General features: G+C 50.0%; 1 protein-coding gene across 1 annotated transcript in view; it reads left to right on the top strand.

The window, feature by feature from the left end:
• MYOCD (myocardin) overlaps window positions 1-17,083 on the top strand; it is a 100,094-nt gene that overhangs the window by 60,352 nt on the left and 22,659 nt on the right. Inside the window, 5 exon segments of the mRNA XM_004760142.3 lie at window positions 6,664-6,839; window positions 9,154-9,279; window positions 14,276-14,297; window positions 14,300-14,525; window positions 16,378-16,531. Of these exon segments, the coding sequence (XP_004760199.2) occupies window positions 6,664-6,839; window positions 9,154-9,279; window positions 14,276-14,297; window positions 14,300-14,525; window positions 16,378-16,531 (704 nt within the window).

The following is a 17,083-nucleotide window of genomic DNA, read 5'->3' on the forward strand; positions in this document are numbered from 1 at the left end:
CAGCCCCAGCCCCATCCTCAGGTGAGGTCCAAAAGCCACCTCGTTAACATAACAAACAACACTTTTGTGGCTCTCATCGCCTAGAAAATTCCAGAGCTCTGTGCCAGAAAAGAGACAAACTCCAAATGTATATTTTTTATTATAAATCGCCATATTGCAACCCCTAACCGCCCCAGACTCTCAAGACAGAATGCTGAAACAAAACACCAAATCTGATGTTACAGGGGCCTGAGGATTTAGGAGAGCAGAAATTACATAGTGGACTTTGGTGTGGGCCCCCTTGAGCTGCTGTAGGGTCGTTATTACTTAAAGATCCCTCAGTGGGAGACCCCAGGAGCTGACTCGTAGCTTAATTCTCTCACTGGCCATTGGAGTCTTTTCTTCACTTGCCAGGAGCATCCCTGGAAGCGTCCACAGAAGCTATTTATTGTCCAGAGGTCTGGCTTCTGCTTGAGTGAAACACAAGCCCTGTGGGCTTTCCTGTTTTTTTCCAAACAGTGGGAGGATGCTGGTTCTCAGCTCTAATAGACAAACCCCTCCTTGCGAAAGTGTCCTCACCTTTCCCTTGGTCTGACCCAGGCAGCCAGCGGAATGCCCAAGTCAGCTACTCAGCTCCTTTAAAAAAAAAAAAAAAAAAAAAAAAAAAAAATTGAACGTGTGACTCAGAATATACAATCTAGCCATCAAAGATAAATTAGTTCTTTGTGTCACTATAACCCTTTAACATAAGGAGCAGTATTTCTAGTCCAAAAGAACTCGTCTGGAAGACATCCTTTTACAGCTGTCACTCAACACTTTCCAAAAGATCCTACACTCACCTCTGCTCACTCACACTCCCTGCCCCCCAGGTGCAGACTTCATAGCAAAACAAAACAATCCCTATTTACTAAGAATCCCTGTCCTTCAGAGATGCTGATAGTCCTTAGGCTCTGATCATTTATTTGAAGGCAAATAGACAATAATCACAGCCCTAAGCCAGATGGTAGAGTCATTTGCTTTGTCATTAAAAAAAAAAAAAAAGTTTGCTTTGGCATAACTTTCTTGTGGACAGAATTTATCATTCCAGAAGGAGAAATTGGTTCAAAAGTGCACGTGATCCTAGGGGAAAGAGGCCCAATGAGGCACCTGTAAAGAACAGGTTTCTGTGCTGGGGGCATCTGCTGCCCATTGAAGTGGTCACTGGCCGCCTCACGGAGGAACCTGTGGCTGGGGACAGGTGCTACATCCCTGAGAGGGAGCTCAGACAGGTCGGGGTCCTGCAAAGAGGAAGCAAAACACCGTGCAAGTATCTTCACACATCTGACCATCTTTCCTCCCTCGAGAATTAACCTCGAGCTCTAACACAGGTTTTGTCCTCTCAGGGTTAAGGCGTTGTCTCCACTCATGTGGTCCTAGCAGCAAGGTTACAACCGGAGCTGAAGGCACATTGCTGAACAGCCAGGAATCTGAAGGACAAGGAATCCTCCTTCCTGGGAACATCCATTCACCCCATTTCCGTAGCAAAGGCCTCCGATCCCCTTCAAGGGCCGCAGGTTCTGTCTTTGTTGGAAGGTAAAATCTATCCTCGAGAGATGGGGATGTCTTCCCTGTATTAAAATACCTTTCCACAAGAGCCACATTTAAACCATAGCTATTTCCTTGTCCCTTTGGAAAGGGATTTTCCTTCAGTCTCTTCCAAGAGGGCATTAAGAGGTGGCCTGCCGGAATGGAAATAGCTCTCCTGCGGGGCACGGAGCAATCCTGTCCGGAGATAAGCAAGCCAGGTCCCTTTCCGCAGCCCGCTTTGTGGTCTCCCGCAGCAAGGTACCCAGGACTCCAGCTCTCTCACTTAATCTCGGAATCTTAAATGTTTATGCAAAGAAAGTACAACTGACTCATTCATCTAATTGCTTCCAAGAGGGACAGGGAAAGCTCAGTGTCGCCAGGTCCACATCCCCCAGGGGCCAGTGCCCAGAGCCGGCCCCGTGGTCATAGCCAGAGGATGATGTCAGGGCTTCCCAAAGCAGGTCCTTGTCACCGCACGGCCTGACATGTCTGTGGGGACAATAGCCAGCACACCGCACTCCAGCGGCTCCCAGGGAGCCTTGTGCTGGGGAAGATTGGAACGGAGGCCCAGGGTCACAGCGCAAAGTCAGCAGACTCGGCTGTTCCCAAAGCAGCGCGATAAGGCGACCTTTGTGCCTCTCCACGTGAGCCTGGCTTGAACCAGGAGGGTGAGGGCGTGACAAGCAGCCTTTCCGGGGACTGTCTGGTCCCAGGGAGGACAAATCAGTTTTTCCAGCTCCGGAGTTGCACTGATCTTTGCAAAGCTGATCTCAGGACTAGCTGCCTCCTGGGTGGTCTTATTTATTTTCGATAATGGCAAACTTGAGACAAGCAGCTACTCCTGACAAAGGCTGTAGCCGTCATCACCCTGGCTAGGGATGACGGAACGCTTGCCCACCCAGGGGCTAGGCGAGGTGCTTTGCACATTCCGTTGTTCGAATCCTTAAAACCTGGAGAGGTAACTGTGGCTGCTGTTTTCATCTTAGAGGTGGGGACACTGAGGCTCTCGGGGGTTCAGTAATTTGCCAGCAGACACTAGAACTGAAGGGGCAGGACCAAGAAACAAACCAAGCCATCTGGAGTCCAGAACTGAAGTTCTTACTGACCACGCTTAACAGATACCATATTCATCATCTCTAAAGGAAGCCACTGCCTTTGGCTACCCGCGCCTCTCTGCTGTTCTGTTTCTCCTGCCAAAAGGGACTGAGCTGTGGGAGTGCAGCCGTGTGGGGGCTTACTCTAAGCTACTTGGTCACAAATCCAAGCCACTTGTAGCCCGAGATGGTGGCGATTGGCAGGGGCCCCCAAGGCAGGGTCTTTGTGTCGACACAATAACAACATGGTTCTCAATGGTGTATTCTGACCTGGCACATGGGCCTTTTAGAGATGAGACAAGTAGGAGTTCTGTGTGGGGCCTTAACCCTCACTCTGTTGGCTCACCCAGGTGTAAACAACTCCCTATATGAGGTTCCATGAACGCACGGCTTCTCCATTGACTTGGGCAGAAAAACCTCTTTAAATGATTGCTTGTCACTTGATTAAAGTAGACTCCTGGAAGCTGTGTGTCTCTCCAGGGATTGGCTCCCAAAATAATTCTGTCCCCTGACGGGGGGGATCGCCTCCTCCCCACCCCTTGCCACTCTGCTGTTCACACTCCATTAACTTTTCTTTCGCCAACCCCCTCCCCTGCCATGAAGGTCAAGTATGTCCCCCCCCCCCCTGTGTCGTCCTGTCCATGGCTGGTGGTCATTTCACACTCAACCCAATCCCGCCGCCTCCGAGAGTCTCCTGGACCTTCTCCACATTGAGATCTCCTCCGTCTGTCCTGGACGGCCCTGGCCAGGTGGTTCTAGTCCTTGACAAATGTCCCCAGTGGTGACCCATGGAGATCAGCTCTTCTCGGCATCACATCTGATTTTACTTCCGCTTCTCTCCTTCTCCCACAGTGGGAAAGCTGGATGGGAACAAAATAGCCAGGGAAAGCCCTCCCCTGAATGTCCCGGCTTCTGCGTCCTCGACCCTGGTGTCACCATCAGTCCCTTACAAAACCTCAAGTACTAAAGGCTGTGGAGTTTGGAGCTATCCTTAGTGCATTGTGTGCAGGAAAAGGAGGGGCATTTTCTCAGCTACCTCCCCCATTCCCTTACCCAGCGGGTGTTCCCTGAAGCGCAGGCTGCCACGTGATGCTTTCCAGGGAGGGTAGTGGATTTTGCCTTCCCTCTGCTGGTGGCTCTGAGCATTCACACTGCCGTCTCGGCGCAGTCCCTATACGATGGGGCGTTAGACCTTATATGTCCTCGTCCCCAAAACAGTGATGAGAAAATGAGCCCTCCTCTGACTCACAAGACCACGATGAGACCCAACAAAGTTGATGCTTTTTGTTACTATCACCACCATTAAGTAAATTCCTGGTTAAAAAAACAAACAAACAAAAAAGAAAACTATTCTTATCGTTTGTCATCGCTCCATTTGACACAAAGTGGGATGTTGCCGATAAGAAACCATCCTCCCCCTCTCTCTCCCTGCCTGCCTCTTTTAAGTGTCCTACTCACGTGCTAGAATGTTCGGACGCCTTTGCCATTCAAGGAACCTCCTCTGATGTGTGGCATATTTGCGATGGGATGCTCGGCGTAGGTGTGGGTGAGATGGTGGGGGTCCGTGGGTGGGGGAGTCGCGGTCCCCTGGAGTATCAGCTCTCATGGAGAAGCTCTCTATCCAGTTAGACTGGGGGACGTCAGGAGGGAATACGATAGAGCTTTCAGATAGAGGGTCCTGTCCTGCAGGACCCTGACCCTGTTGGCCCCAAGGGACCAACACACTCACATGAAGGGTTCTCTGAGGATGGAAGTGATGTTGTCCCAGGGCATGTGCCAGACACACCCAGCACGATGCTGTGATTTCTGGGGGGGGAAGGCTTAAGGTCCCCCACCAACCTCCCTGGCCCTTAATAACATCTGTAAGCCTTTGAACAGGGACCAAGCCTTTACTTCCACCAGCAGAGGTAGGACTTGAAATTTCAGTGACAAATAAAGGTGTATGTGTAGAGCCCAGGGTCCCCTGTAAGAGAAGAGAAGGGTGTAAGGCTGGATTCTTAAAATAGAAAGGGGAGTGTTTGAGAGTACTGGAGGTGGGGAAGAGTGACCCCCGATCTCCAATTAAAAAGTTGGCATTTATCAAATACCGAAGGAAACCCCTCTCTCAGGAAACGAATGGGTTGCTGATGTAAATATCCAAAAAGGCTAAAATTTATTTATTTCAGGTAATCAGTAAACAAATCTTTTACATAATTCTCTGTACTTTTTTCTTATTTCAAATTTTTTATTATGCTTTAGAAAAGGACACCTCTGAAAACAGGAGAAAAATAAAGTTTCCAACAATACAATGGAGTCCTGTGTAGCTATTACCAAAATATATATACATAAATATATATATATATACATAAATATATATATATATATATATATATAAAAATAGAGGACTATCTCTGCATGCTCCCAAGGAAAGAACTCTAAGTAACATTGTAACAAGAATAAAGCAAGTTTCAGAAGGTCTATTTCACAAGTCCCGTGTAAGTGAAATATTCTGCACCTGTGTGTATATTTTGTTACATGGATAGAACTAGATCTAGAAGAGTCACCAAATCATTAGCAGGAAGTGGGATGGATTTATATGTTAAGCATCTTCCTACGGTATGAGAGGTTCTGGTAAGTAACTATTACGTCTGCCATCACAGAAAAGCAATCACGAGTTTAAAAACAGTCCTCGAAGGGGTGGACCAGCCAGGCTGGTCCCCAAGTCCTTCCAGGTTAGTGGGGTGCCCAGGGCTGGGGGCGGAGGGAGCAGCTATTGGAATTTCCACCTGCTGTGTCCCTTCTGGCTCTTTCCTGCTTTGACACTTGGATGTCTGGAGGGTCCGTGACAGAGACCAGGAGTGGTAGTGATGACAAGCCCCAACCCACATTTGTTCCATTTCTTGCCGCTCCTTGCTACTTTTCCAATCTCCACCGCGGAAGCCCCCCTCTCTTATCTGCCCAAAGCAGGAGTCAAAAGTTCTTGTCCATGTGATTGCAGATTGCCGGGCTGGGAAACTTCCTGATAATACCTAAATTCCTTTAGAAGAGCCGAGCCTGGGATCGGGTCAGAAGCGTTTCTGGGGCCTGAGCACATCGTGTACTGAGTAGCTAGATAATAAGCCAGATACAGTTCGGCAATGTTCAAAAACAAAACAGAAAAGAAAACAAAAAACACACACAAACCATAAGGGACGTATAAAGATGGCATTGTAGTCCCACCTGATTGGATAGCCCCTTCCCCCAAGCCGATGAACCTGGTCCCCTCCAAAGGCCACGCAGGCTGCTCAGGAAAAATTTCTGCCTTTCCAGCTGTTGAGGGTTTCCAAAATAGACACAGAGATAGGAGGTATACAAAGAAAACCCAAATAATAATAACAATATGATCACGCTGCAGATTCTGGGACATATTTATGGCTTTTATAAACAGCCACGCGTTCGTTGATAGGGGGTTTGTGACCGTGGCGACAAGAGCTAATTCTGACATTTAGGAATTGAGACTCAGTAGCAGCTCTGGCTTATCCCAAAGAATGAAGTTTGCGACACAGTGTGCGCTGTGTGCCCTGCTTTGTATTTGAACATGATGCTGGGGGCCCCTTGTCATCTCCGCTCTATGTCTCATAGAACCTGAGGGAGACGGGCTTCCTCCCACTGCGATCTCCTTTGGCCTCGTCCTGTATCCAGTAGCCCCTTTCTTTCCTTCATCTTCCCTGACTGTGTTTCAGAAAGAGAACCGGGCTCGCACCAAAAATGGGCAGGAACAGATAAACCTGAAGATAAACTTGAACAAGCGATGGGAGACCTTTAATACACCCTGCATTCTTCCCTGCCGGACATGTCCCTTTTATAAACACGAGTTCCCATTTGGAGTAAATCGAGGAGACACCACATAAAGTTAAAACCTGTCTTCGCTCTTACCTTGTGCTAGAAACAGATCGAAGGAGACAGATGTGTGCACTCCTGGTAGGGAGGACACAGCGAAGCATTTCCAGAAAGCCCTTCAATGTGCCTTAGCCACTGACCCCATTCTTGGGTTTTACCCCATCAGGTAACCAGGTGAGTTTCTCCAAATCGGCAGATGCATTTGCCTTCGAAGAGGATAGCAGCAGTGACGGGCTTTCTCCAGACCAGGCTCGGAGCGAAGACCCCCAGGGATCAGCGGGATCCCCTGCAGACACGAAAGCCTCAGAGACCCCTTTGGCAGGTCCTCTGGGGCCCGTCCAGGTAAACAAACCCCACCTCAGCCTGTGTTGTCTTCACAGGCTTAAAAGCACACTGCCACCCTTGGTTTTGCATAGAGACCCCTACGATGTCTCTTGATGGCACTCGAACCTCATGCCTCTTTTGTCCCCATCCAGTCCAGCGATCTGTGTGCGGTGGCCAAAACCTCTAGAAGACCCCAAAAGAGAACCCTCGGGACTATAACCCTTTGACTTACTCTTGAAGTGTCTGCTCTGCCAAGTGCATGCCTTTTATCTGCCAAATTTATGGACAAATACAAAGAGACTCCGTGAGATCAGATGAGTCATGATGATCTCCCAGATAGAATGTGCCAGAGCAGGACCGATTTCAAAGCCCACAGGCTTTCCACGCACGGAGGGATCTCTAAGGGTCCTGGGGAGGGCAGAGCAGGAAGGGCTGATTGGCTGCATGGCAGGGAGCCCCGAGATGGTTCTTCCCTTACAGACTTCTACCTGCCGAACCACTGCCAGGTCCACCTCCAGCCCAGTCTGAGCATAGCTTGGTGGGGCTTTCCTCAGCCTAGCAGCCTTGTGTGATAGTATTCCTGCAGCCCCTAGGACGAGATCTGTGTGGGCATGTGCACACACACACGCACACGCACGTGCACACACACACACATGCACACACAGACACACAGACACGCACACACATACACAAGGGGGAAGGAATTGCACAGGTGTAGCAGCAAGATGTGTCCTCCTCCTACCCACGGACGCTGCAGAGAGCCTCCCTTTTAGGGAGAGTCGGGTCCTGCCAGCTTCACGGGAATTTCGGGGTGCCCTGAAATTCGATGTTGTGTTTGAAACGTGGCTTACGCTGCACATTGCCAGAGGGGTATCAGGCACAGCTTGGGTAGTGCTCACGGCAGAGACCGGTTCTGGAAACCGTGCCGTCGTCTTGCCCTTCTGCACACCTTGAAGCGAGCGAAGCTGGCACGCTGAGGAGACGGTGTGGACTGGGAGAAGCCGCGAGCGAACAGAGCGGCAATAGCCGCACATTCATTGTGCCCGGGTTATACGGAAGCGTGTTCCCTTTGCCTGCCACAGCCGGCCTTCGCAGCCCCGCTTCTCCGATAACAGCAAACAGTATTTCGGATCTCTCGTATCTATTATTCTGAGGGTAAATTCCTCAGCTTCTGATTGAAGAATGGGTTCAGGAGAAGACAAGTTCTTTTCTGCTTCACCCAGCCAGGAGAAGGGGTCAGAGGGAATGAGCCTGGGGCAATGCTAGGCTCAGGGCAAAAACCATTTTGTCATTACACCCAGAAGCCCCAGTGAGCGGATCAGGACACTGAGGCTCGAGGGGAAAGGGTTCTCCAGGACTTTGCAGGTGCCAGGGCTCAGGAAAGGGCAGAGAATCTCCAGGAGGGAGAGCACGTGCATCCCCTGTCCCTCTTGGTCACAGGATCGGATTGCTGGAGAGGGACGGTTAAGAGGTTTGGTTAAGAGGGACAGAGGGACGGAGAAGACAGTTCCTCCTTTTCCCCAGTCCTCCGCATACAGAAACCTGTCTCTCCTAAAGGCTGTTCAGGACACTACCTGCACACCCCCCGTATACACGCACACATGCACAACTACATATGTGTGTGTAAATATACATAAACACACATATCTGTACACATACACACATGCACATACCTATAAACATGCATGTGCAAACACACACATATACACACATTCACATATATGCAGACCCATGCATATACACATGCACACATGTAGAAACATATACACACATACATATGCACATATGCACGCTTACAAACATATATACCCAGAAACACACATATACACATACACGTGCGTTTTCCGTCCATGTGCTAACACCATTTTTATCGAGGGTTTTTTTTGTTTGTTTTTTTTGGTCCTACTTTCCTCCCCAGATTCCTACACTGACTCCTCCCTCCCTCTTCTGTTTCTTATCGGTCTCCTTAGCAAGTCCAACAGGTGGACCTTGTCACAGGTGGAACCCTTCACAGGGGGACCAGCTGCCTGGGATGGTGTCAAACAGGCCATTTCTATTCTTGTCTTCTGGAATGATGATGAATGACAACCCCTTTAGCTCTCAGAAGTGACCTGAGTTGGTTGACATATTCTATCATACTATATCATATATATATGAATGATTCCTTTTCCTGGGGAGGTCATGTGGACTTGGATATGGACTTGGACATGAAGTGCAGACGGGAACAGCAGAGCTATGGATGTGGCAGTGGAGGGAGGAAAGGACTTGACTCTATTTCTGCGTCTTACAGTTTTCCTCCTGCATCCGACTCATGCTGAAATTTGGATTTCAGGATCATTCTTCTGGCTCCGAAAATGACAGGAAAGACTCAGCCTCCCAGCCCAGCAGCCAGTCAGACACAGGGAAGCAGGGGCTCGGCCCTCTTGGCAACCCGATCACTGTGCACGCTGCCGTAAAGGTAGGGACAGACCATCCCCCCAGCACCTGCCTGACCGCTCGCTCCATGAGCCAGCTGGGAGCAGAGCTTTCCAGCCTAGGTGTGGTGGTTCAGTGGGAGTCAGGGGGGAGAGTCACTCAGCCTACCGGGAGCATTGCAAGTCAGGAGAGGAGAAAGGCGCCATGCATGTATGCGGACCAAGAGTCTGTTAATCTGTGCAGACACGGCCATGGGTCTTTCCTGCAGAAGAGAAACCCATGTGCTTGCATTTCTTTGGAATTACAGCTCAGCCCATGTGTGCCTGACATAAAAGACTTCATAAGGTCAGCCTAGAGGAAGACGCAGCTGATGGGAACACACATAGGATTTGTAAATGTCATCAATTAGGTGGGAGGTGGAGTTGAGTTTTATGCAGGAGAAGCAGATCTGAAGGCTTTGGATCATGTAATACCTCAATCATTTAAGCCCGGCTCCCTTTAAAGATAAAGGGAGGGGTTGTCTGCACAGTAGACCATAAGCATCATAGCTGATTCTTGGTTAACTTTCCTCTGCATTATACTTATTAGTTCACAAAGAACTCTCTCCTCCTAATAATTAACTGCCTGCTCATAATCGTTTGGTTTTCTTCATAATATTCTATCCCAAACAACTTACTAGTTTTGTTTTGTTTTGTTCAGAGTTGAGGGGAGGAGCAGTGGGGGAGGGAGAGAGAGAATCTCAAACAGATAGATACCCCACTGAGCACAGAGCCCCCATGAGATGATGACCTGAGCCAAAATCAAGAGTCAGGTGCTTAATGACAGAGCCACCCAGGTGCCCCTCTCCCAAATGATTTCTCATCAGTCTGGGGCAAATTATCTCAGCTCCAGGGTCACCCCTTAATGCCAGCTGAGAAGTCTCTCATGAAAACTTTTCCAAAAGATCGTAAGATTCAGTGTTAAAGTAAGAGTCTCAGAATCCCTTCCACTACACTCATATACACAGAAGTGGATGGCAGGACTTTCAGTTTCCTGTAAACGTCCCTGAATCTTGCCTCAAACTCACTCCCTAAGTGGTTTAAACCTCATTTGCAATTCACTCAGGCTGGCAGTTTTGACATTACCTGTCGGTGAACTTTGCTCACGGCCGGTGGAGGAAGGAGATGGCTCACGTAATTTCTACTGTCGGGTCCAAGGAGACATTTTGTTACTGTTTCCAATGTGTTTAAATTTTGTCTAAGTCAAGTGAGTACCTCCTGCAACCTCAGTGCATGATAATCACCCAGAGGAAGGACAGGTCAGTTTCAACAAAGAGCAGGATTGACACGTTTAACTGATCTCACGGGAATGGTCATTTCCATGAGAGCCAGTCTCCCTGCTGACGTGTCGTTGTCTATGAATTCACGGTTGTTTGCTATTCATCATCTCTAAAGGAAGCGAGGGCTTCTCAAAGAAGGAAGCAGCCCAGCTCGGGGGGAAACATCCCTTCCCTATTGATGTCGTAAGGTACCTATAAGACTACTGAGAGAATGCACAAGAATATCCCAAAACTGTAAAATCCTACGTAAGGGAAAGGTGTTCACAGGTTCACAGTTTTAGGCTCCTAGAAGGTATATATCGAAGCTGAGTAAAACATGATTCCCGGGGCGCCTGGGTGGCTCAGTAGGTTGAGTGTCTGCCGCTGGCTCAGGTCGTGATCGTGGGGTCCTGGGATCAAGCCCCACATCCATCGAGCTCCCTTCTCAAAGGAGAGCCTGCTTCTCCTTTTCCTTCTGCCCTTCCCCCCTCACTTGTGCTCTCTCTCAAAATAAATAAAATCTTAACACACACACACACACCATGATTCTTGCACTCAAGAAGCCTATAGTCTGAGTGTCACAGCCACCACTAACCCATACAGTGCTGTAGAAACTAAGAAAAAATGGGCCACAAAGGAACTGAATAGACATTTCACTAAAGATAAATAAGTTGCCAATAAGTACACGAAAAGGTGCTCTGTGTCATTAGTCACCAGAGAAACAAAATTCAAACTCACAACAAAATACCACTTCACACCCGCTGGGATGGCTATCCTGGAAAATTCCAAGTATCGGTGAGAATGTGGAGAGATTGGAGCTGTCACACATGGAGCGCCCACTACAGAAAACAGCATGGTGTTTTCAAAAAACTTAAACCCAGAATTACCATAGGACCCGGAATTTCCTCTGCTTAGGTATATGCTCCACAGAACTGAAAAACAGGTGTTCTAACGAGATCTTGGAAGTGAATATTCACGGCAGCACTAGCCACAGTAGTTAGAAGTTGGGACAAACCCAGGTGTCCATCAGCGGAAGGATGGGTCCGTGTGTGGCCTGCCTGCACAATGGGGTGTCCCTCACTCATAAAGAGGAATGAAGTCCTGCTGCAGAAATGAGCCTGAAAACATGATGCTGAAAGAAAGAAGCCAGACATGAAGGGCCTCATCATGTAGGATTCCATTTCTATCAACCACTTTGAACCGGCAAGTCCACAGACATGGAGAACAGAGGAGCAGTGTCTGGGGACCCCAAGAAGGAGAATGAGGACAGGCTGCTTCCTGGGGGATGGGGTATCCTTTTGGGGTGTGAAGAGGTTCTGGAACTACATAGTGATGAAGCTTGCCCAATGTCGTGCATTTATACTTTAAAATAGTTACTGGGCTTGTTTGTTTTTTTTTTTCCTGTTACTTGTGTTTTACCACAATAGAGAATGAGAGTCCCCTTTCTGGGGGGAGGGACGGAGCACCGCCTCCATCAGGGCCAGTAGCGCAGGAAGCAGAAGAGGGGCTGGACTTCAGTCTCCCCCAGCCCCTGAGCAAGGCTTGCTGCGGTGCGACCATTATCAGACATCCCCAAAACGCTGTATGAGACTGCCCGTGAGAGACCATGGTGTTTTTTGAAAACACCATGCTGTTTTCTGTAGTGGGCGCTCCATGTGTGACAGCTCCAATCTCTCCACATTCTCACCGATACTTGGAATTTTCCAGGATAGCCATCCCAGCGGGTGTGAAGTGGTATTTTGTTGTGAGTTTGAATTTTGTTTCTCTGGTGACTAATGACACAGAATTGGGAAGGGCTTCTCGGGGAAGCTGGGGTGTGAGCCGGACTCAGAGGAGAATCCCGAGTCAGGTAGCAGGTGCAGGAGGGAACTGCAGGCAGCAGGAAATCACAAGGAAAAGAGGTGGGAGGGGTAAGCTCTTGGGTGGGAGGGGTCAGGCGGTTGGGCAAACGGTCTTCTATGACAGAGGGGGTTTGGGACTTTGTCTTTGCGGGGCAGGCAAACAGATTGTAGGCTTCTGCCCTGTGGGGCAGGCCCAGGGCACGAGCAGCTTTGAATCAGAATGCCTTGCAAAAAAAAAGTCACAGACCTTTAGCCACAGACCACACCATGCCCTCTTGCACTACACTAACCTACTTTACGCATCTGTGCCTGGATTTGAAACCACTGCATCTTGTATTCATCTCTGCTTTAGAGAAATGAATGTGCTCCCCTCCCTTTGGCCATGCAGTTCTAGGCAGAAAATAGAAAAAAGAGAGAGAGAGAGAGAGAGAAACATCAGACTAACTTACCACCTTGTAGATTCTGGTTTCAAAAAGAGTATAGACTGATACAGGTCCATGGAATCAGGATTCCCATGGGTTCTGTAGGCTTTGCCTTCTGCTCTCCAAAGAAAGCGGTCCAGCTGGAGTAACTTCTGGAATGCTCAGCGTCCCTGTAGGAAGGCAACATGGAGAGAGAGCTCCTATCCCTAACTGGCCTGCAGCTCCCCAGACAAGGAGGCAAGTCCTAGGGTGAGATGGGAAAAGACGCTGAGCTCGAACAAAGCAGGGCGGGGCTGATGGCAGGAGCCCCGTGGAGATTCCCCGGGAGCCCAGAAGACTGATTAATTAGCCAGAATGCTAATCAATGGAGGAGGGGGAGAAATTGAACCACCAAGCATGTGGAGATTCTTGTGCTCTGTATTTAATACTTCCCGCGAAGAAGCCTCCTTGAGAAAACACAGAACAGGCTTCGGGGGTAGGACACGCTGAGTCAGAGAAATGGAAGTTGTAGACCGATTTGGACAGGTCACTTTTCAGAAGTGTGTTTTGTGGTTAAAAAGGGGAAGCTGCCCCGTGGGAACCTGCCTGCCAGGTGTTCTGGAGCTCCCTCTCGTGGACGACGCTGGTATCACGGCTCCCGCTGCGCCTTGCCCCAAATTCTCAAGCTGCTTGTCAGACATCCATCAGGCTTCCCTAAAGTCAGGGCTGGAAAACTAAGATTTTTTTTCAGCTGATGACAGTCATGGTCTACTCTCTCCTAAAATAGGGAGGCCTTTTGATTTCAGGAGAAGGTTACAGGTATAGGTGTAATCCTTTGAGACCTGTCCTTATGTCTCTAGTATCTTTCTAGAAGGATCCCCGGGGGCAGCGGGGGGGTGGGGGTGGGGGGGGCACTCACCTTTCTCAGGGTAAGTCAAGTATCATGATCTCAGAGGCTGTCAGTTCCTGGGGTTACATCCATATGTGACGTGGTGGTGGAAGGGGGAGGCTATCTTACTTTTCCGCCCAGATCTGCAAAAATCCGCATCAAAGACAAGCTTAATTTCATCCAAGGAGATGTCCTTCATAAAGCCAATTTACTGAGTGTCTCACTAAAGGTGATTTCGTGTATACGGAGGGAGGAACTCCCTCACAACTCCATGTCAGGATCAGATCGTGTCCGTCTGTCGGTTTTAGCCGAGGAACGTCTCCTAGCCGAGACCCAGGCTTCCGTCTTACTCTGCCCTGGGAGGGAGATGCTCCTGGAGCCCCTTCTGAGAGTCATATTCTCCCCCTCCCCGCTCTAGAGTGAGGCACCTGCAGTAGGTGAGCCTCAGTCCCCAAGATCTCACTGCGCTTTGTGCCTTTGCTCTGTTGTATCTCCGGGACTCGACGAAGCCCGTTACAGCAGAACCTCCTCGCGATCTAGCCATGACACCCAGCCGCCCCCACCCCCCACCCCCACCTAAAGCACCTGCCATCTCTTCCCCCCTATTGCAGTCCAAGTCCTTGAGCGACAGTAAGACCGCCACAAAAAGCCCAAGGACCCCAAGCCCAAGGTGAAGAAGCTCAAATACCACCAGTACATCCCGCCGGACCAGAAGGCGGAGAAGTCCCCGCCGCCCATGGACTCGGCCTACGCCCGGCTGCTCCAGCAACAGCAGCTCTTCCTGCAGCTCCAGATCCTGAGCCAGCAGCAGCAGCAGCAGCACCGGCTCGGCTACCCGGGGATTCACCAAGCTCAGCTCAAGTGAGTCGGGAGGGCCCAGGGCAGCGGGGGCGAGCAGAGGCCGGCTGGGGAGGGCTGCTCCGTGTCCCAGGCACGCGGGGCCGGCACCTGGGACCCCAGCAAGTGCCCGATGGTGCCCCGTCCTCATCTGGTAGGTTTGGAATAGGGCTCTACGTAGGAACCATGCCCATCTTTTCAGGAGCAGAGGGCCGGGGGGAAGCAAGGAAATCGAAGCCCCGTGAGGAGGTATCGCCGGGAAAAGAGAAAGGATTAGCGCTGTCAGACTGAGTCATGGACGAGAGGAGAAACCGTGTCAGGGTGGTTCTGTTTCTTGGATTTGCCTGGCCCATATGCTTTAGAAAGCAACAGACCTGAGTGACTGAGTGACAGCCAGCCCCAAAGATTGAGTCTGGGGGTCCCAAGACGGCACTCCCATGGCAGTCACCTTTCAAATGGCCATTCCCTTCAACTCTAAATTTGGGGCGGGGGTTCCTGCACCTGTGTCTGCTCAGCCTCAGGTTGTGTGGGCACTGATGCTGAGAGCTGAATACAACCATGCTTTATGGGGTACTCCTGCCCTGCAGGACACTCTCCCCTATGCCAGAGTCTCTACCGCTCCCTCCTGTCTCCCTGGGACTCATCTGGAGTGTCACTTGCCCCTTGGCACTGAGCCTGCCCAGTTTGTGTCTTCAACCTGCCTCTCCTGCTGATTGATTTCTTGCCTGATCCTTGCAGGCCATTAGCACGTGACCTGATCTAAATGCAAGTTACCCGGGATGCCTGGGTGGCTCAGTGGGTTAAAACCTCTGCCTTCAGATCAGGTCATGATCTCAGGGTCCTGGGATTGAGCCCTGCATCGGGCTCTCTGCTCAGCAGGGAGCCTGCTTCTCCCTCTCTCTCTCTGCCTGCCTCTCTGCCTACTTGTGATCTCTGTCTGTCAAATAAATAAATAAGATCTTTAAAATAAAGTAAAGTAAAATAAAAAATAAATGCAAGTTACCCACTAAAAGTTCTGGCCACCCAATTCCAGTGTTGGTGGGGGGGAGGCAGCTTTCCCCACATCACCAGCCAGGCGCCCTGCAATTCCACTCAATTCTGGTACCATCTGCCTGGACAGAGAGCATCAGATCCCACAGGTGAGGGGCTCAGTCCCACAAAACTACCCCCACCTTCCCCCACTTCAGATCCCCATCGCAAGCCTAGATGTTGTGACCTGGGCTTCTGGTGGCCTGGGCTATATAGGTCAGAGGTTTCCACGATTTCCTCCCCGGATTCCGTGAATTCGCTAGAGCAGCTCCCAGAACTCAGAGAAACACTTGACTGACTAGACCACCGGTTTATTATAAAAGGATGTTACCCGGGAACAGCCAGATTTAAGAGACGCTCAGGGCAAGGGACGGGGAAAGGACAAGGCGCTTCCCTGCCCCCGCCACCCCAAGTGTGACACTCTCGTCGTGCTCCCTGGGTTCACCAACTGGAAACCCCGAACTCCGTTCTTTGAGGTGTTAGCAGGGCTGCCTGATTGATTAAACCATTGGTCATTGGTGAACAACCCAACTTCCAGCCCGGCTCCTCTCCCGAGGGGTCAGGGGGTAGGACTGGAAGTTTCCAGCTCAAATCACAGGGCTGGTTCTCAGGCATCCGGCCCCCATCCTTAGGTGACCTTGGGGCTTTCACGAAGTCACCTCGCCTGCATGACAGACGACACCCCCGTGGCTCCCGTCACTTAGGAGACTCCGAGGACTTTAGGAACTCTGTGCCAGAAGGAAGGACAAGGACCAAATGTGTCATTTCTTATTGTAAATCATGGCGTTACACCCCCATATATCTATTTGGCTGTATTTTAAGTGCCTCTTTTCTGTTTGTTTTTCAGGGAGCCAAATGAACAGATGGTCAGAAATCCAAACTCTACTTCAACACCACTGAGCAATACCCCTTTGTCTCCTGTCAAAAACAGCTTTTCTGGACAAACTGGTGTCTCTTCTCTCAAACCTGGCCCGCTGCCATCAAACCTAGATGATCTGAAGGTATAGGATATGGTGTGGTTTCCTCCCTCCCTGTCTCCCTCCACCCCTTCTTTCCTATCTTTCAACAAATATATCGGTAGATTTTTTTCAAGATTTTATTTGTAAGTCATCTCTACACCCAACGTGGGACTCGAACTCACAACCCCAAGATTAAGAGTCACCTGTTCTACTAACGGACCCAGCCAGGCGCCCCAACAAATGCATCAGTAGCTTTTTAACATTTCCCCCAACTGATTTCTTGAATCAGACATTGGGAGGGAGAAGCTATGGGGGAGACTCAAGTAGATGACAAAATTTTAACTGCTGTGGTTGAGAACCCCTGCCCCGACTCACAAAGCAGAAGACCCCGGGCTTCCGAAAACTCAGCTCTTTCCCTGGCTATGCAGCCTCGGGTTAGTTTCTTAATTTCTCTGCCTCCTGGATCGCTCATTTGCATACAGGGGTTCTTGTGAGAACCCGATGGAATCGTATATACATGGCAGAACTTAGCGCACACAGCAGCGGTAAGATTGATGTGGGCTTCCAGAATGTTCTAAGCCAGCAGTCAGCTCC

This window comes from Mustela putorius, unplaced genomic scaffold, assembly GCF_011764305.1.
Source record: "Mustela putorius furo isolate JIRA1106 unplaced genomic scaffold, ASM1176430v1.1 tig00000695_pilon_pilon_pilon, whole genome shotgun sequence".
In the NCBI taxonomy this organism is placed as follows: Eukaryota; Metazoa; Chordata; class Mammalia; order Carnivora; family Mustelidae; genus Mustela; species Mustela putorius.